The sequence below is a fragment of the Cololabis saira genome, chromosome 1 (genome assembly GCF_033807715.1).
Source record: "Cololabis saira isolate AMF1-May2022 chromosome 1, fColSai1.1, whole genome shotgun sequence".
Taxonomy (NCBI): Eukaryota; Metazoa; Chordata; class Actinopteri; order Beloniformes; family Belonidae; genus Cololabis; species Cololabis saira.
Window position 1 is genome coordinate 34,552,302 of NC_084587.1, and position 9,870 is coordinate 34,562,171.

The window sequence follows — 9,870 nt, forward strand, 5'->3', positions numbered from 1 at the left end:
GTTGTGTGGAAGCGAACGCTAAAGAGAACATTTGCATTAACCAGTAATCTTCCTGTCATGTGAATCATGCTGCACGTAAACACGCTCTAGTGCATACTCGTAATTACCTTTTTTTAGTCTTTGTGAACTACCAAAAGCAAAAAAAACTGCTTGATAGCCCCGTACATACAACACTATCTAACACGTTCTTTTTTTATAACTGTAGATGTGTGAATGCAAGCACTTTCACATGTGACGAGTTTAAAAGCAGAAACTGCAGAGCCTTGATCCCCACAGCCCACACTTAAGCAAGTACTTGTCGTGCTCCTAGCATGGGGCTGCAAACAACATGCATACTCATATTCACTTTTACAGGCGGTTTGGAGTCAGCTGCACATGTGTTGAAATTATACTTTTGACCCGTCAGAGGAAGCCGGAGCCGAACATAATGAGAACCCATGCAGGCGTAGGGTGAACATGCAAACTGCACACAGAAAGTTCCCAGCGGGGATTTCACTTAATCACTACACCCAATTCTGGGCCTCCCTCACATTTTATCTGACTTTTGCCTTATTTTTTCTTCCACCAGAAGAGTTAGTAACATAGGTGAAACACAAGGGAGACAAGCGCTGTTTAGCCTTTTTCACACAGTGATTGCATCAGCATAAAGGAGCTGCGTTCCCTTTAGGTGAGAGGCGGCAGAGCGCTGCATGAGGCGCATGAAGCAGCATACGTTCATTGTGAAATCACTGATAAGACTGGCTTGTTCCTTTTGTCCCTTTTGCATTTATTACCACCTTCCAAAACCAAACAGTGGTGTACAAAATGCTACGCCATTCCACCTCAGTGCAGTTCACACATCAGAGCGAGGAGGAACAGACGATGGGATGTGAAGGACTGGCTGTAGCAATGTTTTGCCGACTTGTGTCAGGGCATGCCGGCATGGAAAAAAACACGCTGCTCTTGTGTCACTCCGTTAATTACAAGATGCTGCCATGCTATTTGTGATTGCATACTGATGTAAGTCTGCCGCCTTTTTCTCCATATGAATTACAAAAGAGGGGAACAGCATTTTAATGAGAATGTTATCGTCACGTCAATGTGGTGCAACATCTGTGTGGAAAATATTATGTCACCATCTGCCTTTTTTGGTTCTGTTTAGTTTTATTACACATTTTAAAAAATAAAATAAATGCTTTACTGAGGATTTTTTAGATGTTATATGGCCAGAAAAATGAATTATGAGCCAGAAATAGATAAGACTACATATTTAACTTTGTGTATTAGATTATTAAATGATTGACACTTGAGCAACTCAGTGGGAAATTACAGTAAGCGATTGTTAGCATCAACAATTATCCTTGTGCACTTGTTTGTGTCATTCCTGAGATTTAAAAACACAGCGTACAGTATTGAATTTGTTCAGGACATATAAATCTTCTCCATAAATTAACTATTAAACCCTAGAGCGCAGGCTTCTCTCAGCACAAGACAGCAAATATTGGCTCCTTAGTTCATTTAATGATTTATTGAAATCGAGTGACTGCGTAGGATAGAAATGTGTGTAGATGTGGGAGTAGGACTGGATGGATGGATTTACTGATGTTTTCTTACAGGCTAACCCGCCCAAGGTCTGCCTCCTCGGCAAGGGGCAGCGAGAGTATTCTCCAGGCCCGTCCTGAGCAGCTACAGAAAAAGCATGGATAGCCTACGGGACATATTGTCACTGGCTCCTGCAGAAGTTGGAAACAGGAGCATTTTTCTGACACAATGTGAGCCCAGGCAGAGCTGGGATAGTCTGCACTTTCCTATTCATTTCAGCTCTACAGCCAACACAGTACAGGAAGTCAACACGTTATCGCCGCCATCAGCCTGCTTTCCTACATCCTATAAAAAGTTGTTTTAATAAAGTGGTCTGCTAAAGCTTACCCCAGTTCACAGGTGGAAACCCACATCAACAGACTTTACAGGTACCACCCTTCCACCTATCATTTCCCAGGGAAAGTCTCGCCTCATTGGTTCCTTCCTAAATGGTTGAGCTCGGTTATTAGTACCAGGAAATCACACAATGAATGCTAGATTGAATGAGGTGAAGAAAGACTATTTCACTGTACTAATTCAGCTGCAATGCATGTTTTTGTCTCCTCTTAAACAATCTTAAATTATCCCACAAATACGGCCCTAATGATTGATTTTTGCATTTATATAAACGGATATTTTATGTCTGACGTGGTGACAAACTTTGTGGGTCTGAGCACGTTCCTCTTCTGGAGTCATCTCAAGTATTTTGTTTATATGAGGCTCCATCCGAGGACATATTTCTACTGTATGTCTTGTTAATATGTATACAAAGCCTTTCCCAGAGAGAGAAAGGAGACAGATTTAAGGAACTAGGGTCTCCTTTTCACCACTGATGCAGTTATCCCCTCATTTCCTCGTAAAAGACATTATATCATTCTAGTAATGAATGAGGATTTCCATTCTGTGCTTCCCTCTGTCTCTGAGCTTTCTTCCCTCTCTCAGTCTGTCTGTGAAATGTGGGGGTGGAACGAGGTGACAGACGGCAGATGTTTCCTCCCTACCTTTGAAGTGCTCATGGAGATTGTGAAAGAGGACTAGTGGAAAAAGTAGACCCTGTTTCTCTATGAAAGTTTTATGAGGGTCCACAGACACGTGCAGCAGGGGGAGACTCCAAGTGTCGCTCTGAAAGAAGCTTCGGAAACGTCAGCTCACAGGCCAACTTTCTGCAGAGGCCAAAAAGGCTAAAGGGTGACCTAAAACCTAATGAAAGCAGAATTTCTTTAAATGTTGTGTAACAGCTCAGCCTGTGGTACATGCACATTGCAACACATTTGTTTGGTCAAACAGAACTTTGCCCGGGAGGCAGGTTTACTCCAGGAAGCCCACTGATCAAGCAAATGTTTCCGCCTTTAATGAATTTCAGGAGGATATGCAGTCATCTGAAAAAAAACAATACTTTAACTGTGCACTGCATCTGTCCCTCCAATTCTTAAGAGTGTGATTCAGATTGCTTCTTTTCCCTGTGGTTAATGTTATGCATCTTTTGCTATATATTGCCACCATGTGGTTTAAGAAAATACTGTAGAGAGTAAGAATCAGACTGAACATCATAGCAGGATGTCAAACGGCAAAATTAATTCATCAATATAAATGAAGACACTTAAGGAGGAGGTCATTTTGTTCATAAGCAGTCTTGTTTTGCTTGGGTGTTTTTATTCTTAATATATTTATTCTTGGCAGATCTGCTATCAAAGAAGAAGTCCTCTTATTTCCACAAAAATGAGAGCAGAGAACAAGCTTCACATTATTTAAATGATCTAACCACATATTAATGTCCGTTTTTGAGCCAGAAAAAACGTTCTGCTCTTCACTCGAGTTAGGCCCATTTACCCCACTTCCAACTCCTGACTCTTCTGACTAGGAGAACATCCAAAGAAAACACCATCAAAAAGTTGGTGTATTTAATTATGAAACATTTGACAAAGTACTGCAACGCGTCATTAACTCTCTCATAAGTGAAAGAACCTCACAATTATAGATGAGAAGATTATTTTATTACTTCTGAAGTTTAGCAAATGCTGCATGACGTTGTTGTCGGGAACACAGGTGGACATGAACAGAAAGTTTAGATACTTCTACTTGGAGTCATGATGTTTTGGTTTCCTACTCAGTTTAAGTGCTTGATGGATTATCTGTTTTTGACCTCGGGAGCCATGAACAAAGTAACACAGCTGTGTTTGTGTGTGCGTTGGTAGGGTTAGAGTTTGTAAGCTGATACTCACTTCAGACACCAAATACTGCTGCAGAGGACATAAACGGAGGATCGCAGGGTGCATTTTTACTTCAAAATGACTCAAAATGAAACAAATTCTGCTGGATTTTAGGGGCAGAATTACAAAGCGATGACACCCTTTTAGAAAAGTATAAAATTAAGCTGATACTGAATGTGCAATTATAATAAAAGTTCAAGAAGTAGCAGCATGACATTTTTCATCTTTATACATCAAAATATATGAGTTTATTAAATATAATTGTTACTGCATGGATGTCGTGTCGATGGATCACGGCTGGCTCAAGCTGAAAAAACAAACAAAACAAAAGAGATGCATTCAAACTGAGGAAGAGACACAAAACATATCATTCAATTTGACGGGCTGTAAATCACCAACCATGGACCTTCGCTCACCTTTTACGAAGACCTTTGCCAGTACCTCACTTGAACCAACGTGGTTGGTGGCCACACATTTGTACGTTCCTGCGTGGTTCTGTCTAACATGGGTTATCATCAGCTTTCCATCCTTGGTGGTCTCGACTCCAGCGGGTAAGTCGCCTCTGCCCACCCGACTCCACGTGAACCTGATGGGATGAGAGCCGTGGGCGAGGCACTGCAGTAGCGTGGCATCTCCGGGGTGGAGCCGCACCTGGTCAGGCAGGCAGGTAGCGTACGGAGGCGCTGCGTGGAGATCAACATTAGTCTCAGCATGAGGAGTCATGAGGAGTATCTGTGTCGTCCACTTACTGTCCACCTCCATCTCCGTGTATGCCTCGCTGTAGCCGTGTATGTTAGTTGCATTGCAGATGTATTCTCCTGAATCCTGGCGCCCCACATCATTCAGTGTAAGAACACCATTACTGACGGTGTGTTTCCACGGCAACGGTGCCCGTAGCTTGCTCCAGGCGATGTCAGGAGGAGGAGAACCTGGAAGGTAATTGACTTAAATAAATCAGAGCCGTACTGAGAGGTTTCATTTTTTTTTTTTTTTTTTTTTTTTTTATTGATCTTTTTAGAAGAAACAACATACAATGATAACATGGAAACATGTAATCAAAGATACGCATTATACATTATACATTGTCCCCTTTTTTTTTTTTTTAAACACACAAAACCTAACTATGGAACAGAGTCTCTGTAGCGTTAAATAATAAATAAACAGATGAGCAAGAAATGATCAAAGGAGGAAAGTAATGAATGAGCAAAAGTGCATACAAAAAACAAATGCAGTGGTAAATGCAAATGCCCATCGCTGATATCCCATTAAATGGAAATAAATAAAACATAAAATGCAACATAAATAATAATAATAAAAAACAAATAAAGGAAATGAAAAGAAAATTAAGGGAGGGGGGGTCAGTCGGTGGGTAGAGTCTTCAACGCGATAAAGTGATCTATGAAGGATTGCCATTTATGAACAAATTTAGCTGAGTTGCCTTTTATGGAGTATCTCACCTTTTCCAATTTGAGAAAAAACATAGACTTGGGGGATTTCCATGAAAGAGAGGTTTCATTTTTTTTTAAAAGCATGTAGACATCTTACCAGTGGCCTGACACTCCATCGTGACTGTTTGTCCCTCCACCACGGTCATTTTAGCGGAGCTCACTGAAGCCATTGGTGCGCCAGGCAACCCCTCCACAACAAGCCCAACTTTAACTTCTGAAACCCCCTCACTGTTCTCAGCCTGGCAAATATACACGCCCGAGTCCTCTGGACGTACTGCAGCCCACTGAAAACACAAACCAGTCTGTCATCCTGAATGTTGACACCGCTTCAAGTACAACTTGTGCATCAGTTTATACTTCACCTTGATGGTGTTGACATCATCCGTCCCCTGGGTAACCATCTGCAGGCTGGAGCCTCGCCGTTTCCACTCCATTGTGGGTCGCGGTTTGCCTGTTGCTCTGCACTCCACTGACACAGCGTCGCCGACCCTGACCCGCAGGGGCCCTGCCGGCGTCAGCCGTACCTTTGGAGCATCTGAGACGGAGGAGGGATAGATGCATTCATCTCGAGATGTTTGAATCCACTGTGCATACTCAGGCAGTGATTGCAAGGGGGAAGGTTGTGGTGCCATAAACTTGTTGGCTTTCATTTATAGTCTGACTAGTACCAACCTGTCATATTTCACTGCATGCACGCCAAGGTAGAGAGCAAAAGAGGCAGAACACAGGAGCCTAAATGCAATTTAGGCTCTTTTTTTCTCATTGACAAATAGCTACAGCAGCAACAAAGGAAGTCATGGGTAAAGATCAACAGAAAGCAGCTAATCAGCTCACGTTTGACGTTCAGCACAGCGTTGGCTGAGTGGCGACCGGCAGAGCTGACAGCCACACAGCGGTACTGGCCCTGGTTTGCAGGCCGAGCCTTAGCAACAGTCAGCACAGACCCATCAGGGCCGATCTTTGCATTGTCTAGATGGAAACAAGAGAGTTCAGTGAAAGGTTTAGACAGTGGTGGACAGTAACGGAGTAAATTTACTTGAGTACTGTACTTAAGTACATATCCAGAGGATTTGTACTTTACTTGAGTATTAGATTTCTTTGGTACTTATTACTCTTACTTGAATACATTTCCAAGACAAATATTTTTACTTTTACTCGAGTAAATTTCTAGGAAGGCTGAAAAGTACTTGTTACTTTCAGGTCTGCTCTTTTTTCTTCCTCCCTAAAATCCTATTGGACACAAGCTGTTTTTGTCAAAGGAGGAGACCTATCACAGTGCACGCTCTCCACTGGGATGTACGTAAAGCGGAAATACGTCAAGCCTCCTCAAAACGATACCGCCAAAGTAGCCTGCGTTTGTCAAGACAGAGCTGCAACAATGGCTACGCCTGCGATGAGATATAGTTTTTTGTAAAGCAGTGGTCTTTGAGGGGGGTCCAGACTTATTTGGATGGTGCAGGTTCATTTGGTTTCAGTTCATGATTGTTAATAAACTCTGCATCATCTGCTGTCCTCTTATGATCCCATTCATTTGATTTGTTTTTGGTGTTTCTGCAGGTTTTATATAACATTGTGGTTCTAAAAGCAGCACATCAGTGCAGCTGGTTTCAAAGAGTTAATTCTCAGAAACAATAGTTAAAAGATCCTTAAATTAATTTAGAAAAAATATAGTAATTTACTGATGTGGAAAATAAGAAATGTACTCTTACTCTTACTCTTACTTTTACTTAAAGTAAATTTAAAAGCATTTACTTTTGGATACTTAAGTACCTTTAAAAGCAAGTACTTTTCTACTCTTACTCGAGTAATATTTTGACTGAGCTACTTTTGGTAGGTGGTATTTGTACTCTTACTCAAATACTGGGGTCGAGTACTCTGTCCACGTCTGGGTTTAGATGGCACTGTATGATCATGTGTTCATGTTGTTATTCCTGACCTGGCAACGCCTGGTTATTGGGTCTACTCCACTCCAGTCGGACCGGTTGCACGCTGCTTTTGGCTTGGCACCTGAAACTGGCAGACTCTCCTTGGCGCACAGAAGCAGTCCGAGGCTCCACCGAGACGACAGGAGCCTGAGCAGCCACTGCGCAGAAATATGGAGCTGTCAATCAGACGTGCAGGAATGCACACATGTTCAGATCAACTCTGTGGACCTTGAAACGGGTTTGTTTGAAAAACCGTGTAAACAAGCACTACCAGATGCAAACAACCAGAGCAAACACACAGGCTGAGCAGTAATGCTACACGGTGAAAAGATAACACAAAAGTAATTAACACAATTTGAGGACAAAATTATGGGTGTTTTTAATTTCAGTATAATATAAAAGCTTCAAATAAAGAAAACATGATATTATCTGTCTATTATTTCATATGTAGGCTTTGGAAGGTTAATTTCTAGTACTTTTAAAGACAACAATTCAATCAACAAGCAAGGTCCTTGTCTTTTTCGTTATGACTAACTACGGATTAGTTTATCAAAAACTGTTAACGCCAAAGAGTTAGTTGTTTCTTAATCTCATTTTAAAGTGTGATGGGTTCCATTTTTTATCTGTTCACATACAGATCTGATTCAGTACAGGCACAGAAGCTAAGAAAAATGCCCTCAACAGAAACCAAACAACCATGGCATATAACGACAGACGCTTTTTGTTGTTGTTAGAATTAAATCTGGTTCTTTACCTGAACATATTAGAGAGCACAGGATCAGAGCCCCGGGAGATAACTCCATGATGAGCACAGAACAAGTCCCACTGTGACTGCTGTGCACAGCCTCTCTGTCTCTCTGTCTCTTATCACATTTCAACCTTTAACCTGTCAAATGTCCTCATTCCTTCTTTAAATATTGTCTGAGAGTTACAGTCACGAATGAAGCACTGACCATTAAAGTTCTGGACCCTATCAAGCTAATAATTATCTGACTTAATGAGATCAAAGAACTTCTGAGTTTTTCTATTAGTTAACTTTGTGGCTAATCTGTCAGAACAGAAGGAAAACCGATTCAGTCGATGCTTTCTAAGAAAATTGTCCCTCTTCAGCTAAGCACTGTCTGTGCCTGCATGGGGGTTATAGGATATAAAGAGTTATTTATTCTGATCATCCGTGGGAACCATATATTACAGAAAACCCTTCTTCATTTCTCAAATAATTATTAATATTTTACTGCAGGACATTCAAAAATACAGCACATGAAGACAGTTAGCACTTGGGAGTTATGTATTTAAATTTTAATAAACGTTACATACCATTCTTTTTATTTGATAATTAAAAAAAAACTACTTTGATAATTAAGCTAGCAATTTTGCCCCCTAACAGTACTTTTAAGAAAGTTTGATTGATGTTCAAATCTTTTAATAAATCCAAGCCCCATGCCATTACCAGGCAACAATAATCTTTTTTTTTTTTTTTTGCGAAATACCGGGGGTAATTTTTTAATACATTTGCTCTTACTGATGTGATAAAATAAAACCACAACACATATTTTTTTAGTTTTCAATCTATTTTAAGGCCTATGGTTTCTACATTGTCTAAATCTCTGTGATGATGAAACAAATCTTTTGACTGATTGCAAAAGAAAACAGACTCAACGACTGTGTAATGATCACGCCACAACATTATAACAAAAAACAGCTTTAATTGTATTAACAACTTTGCATCAAGGTAAATTTTGCACTGAATCAATACAAATGTAATATATAGCAACAGATTCGTGTTTTACAACCTGCATGTTATCATTTTTATAAACTTTTTGATCATCAAGAGAGAAGTCGAAGGCTGAGAGTTAAACATCTTGGTCATGATCCAACAAACAGAGTAAGTGTTAACTTTTACATGATAAGTTTAATGATCTGTTCCTCAAATACACGTACAAAAAGAAAAAAAATCAAGACATAAATAAAAACATCAACAATCAAATACAAGTAACTAATTTATCTTTTGAACGGCGTCTGTTCTCCATTTATCACGTCACATGAATTGTTGACATTCATCACTAATAATTAACTACAAAATATCAGGAATGACAATAAAGAGCCAGAAAGCTGGTGTAGACACTCACTGTAATTCTCACAGACTTGAATCCAGGCAACTAGATTTGCTTTTCTGGAGATGAGACGTCTTCAAGAACCAAGAAAAGCAAGTCCGATCCTTTAAGCTTTTGAGAAGAGACGCAGAATGACTTAACAGACCTAAAAGGAACATATAACTAAAAATACATGTATTTTTTTGTACAGAATTAATTTGGCTGGCTGAAGAGATAGTAGCAAAAAGGCAAATATAATGCAACCCTATCTCCTTGTTTATGGCCACATAGGCGTGAAAATATGTAAATGACTGATTCAGTTCTGGAGGGTTCTGTGACATCACAGTCCCAAAACACAGGAGAATTATCCAGATTTTACTTCATTCAATTTCACATCATTCTGCCTTTACTGCAGTATATCTCACTATTTTCCTATACACTCTCCTCAGAAATGCAAGGTGGTTTAAAGTGGCTTCTGGTGTGAATAATCAAACGGGGAGTCAATGCATCTCCTTTAAGCAACATAAAACGACAAGATCATGTTCAAGCTACCCACTGTAGTGTCCAGATCCAATGCAATTCAGATTCGGTAAAGACTTGATTAGATTGTTATTGGTGACATTTTTCCACAGAC

At 40.2% G+C, this 9,870-nt stretch overlaps 1 protein-coding gene across 2 annotated transcripts; it reads right to left on the reverse strand.

Annotated features, from left to right (window-relative positions):
* Positions 1-3,986: 3,986 nt before the first annotated feature.
* LOC133443920 (basement membrane-specific heparan sulfate proteoglycan core protein-like) lies at positions 3,987-8,032 on the reverse strand. 2 transcript variants are annotated; one of them, XM_061721283.1, is made up of 8 exons: positions 7,898-8,032; positions 7,155-7,301; positions 6,053-6,187; positions 5,581-5,753; positions 5,316-5,502; positions 4,520-4,699; positions 4,187-4,453; positions 3,987-4,077 (listed from the first exon to the last, which is right to left on the reverse strand). In XM_061721283.1, exons 1-8 carry the CDS (start codon positions 7,944-7,946, stop codon positions 4,073-4,075), a joined length of 1,143 nt encoding a protein of 380 aa, XP_061577267.1. In that variant the 5' UTR covers positions 7,947-8,032; the 3' UTR covers positions 3,987-4,072. The 2 variants fall into 2 exon arrangements, with proteins under 2 accessions (XP_061577267.1, XP_061577259.1); XM_061721275.1 differs by having other exon boundaries at positions 7,155-7,319; positions 7,898-7,975.
* Positions 8,033-9,870: the final 1,838 nt, after the last annotated feature.

Excerpts from the sequence above, each read along its gene's own strand:
- LOC133443920 (XM_061721275.1), bottom strand. The coding sequence starts at position 7,946 with ATGGAGTTATCTCCCGGGGCTCTGATCCTGTGCTCTCTAATATGTTCA. Across the intron at positions 6,188-7,154 it reads CAATAACCAGGCGTTGCCAG|ACAATGCAAAGATCGGCCCT; the intron begins GTCAGGAATAAC and ends GTTTCCATCTAG. Across the intron at positions 4,454-4,519 it reads CACGGAGATGGAGGTGGACA|CGCCTCCGTACGCTACCTGC; the intron begins GTAAGTGGACGA and ends ATCTCCACGCAG.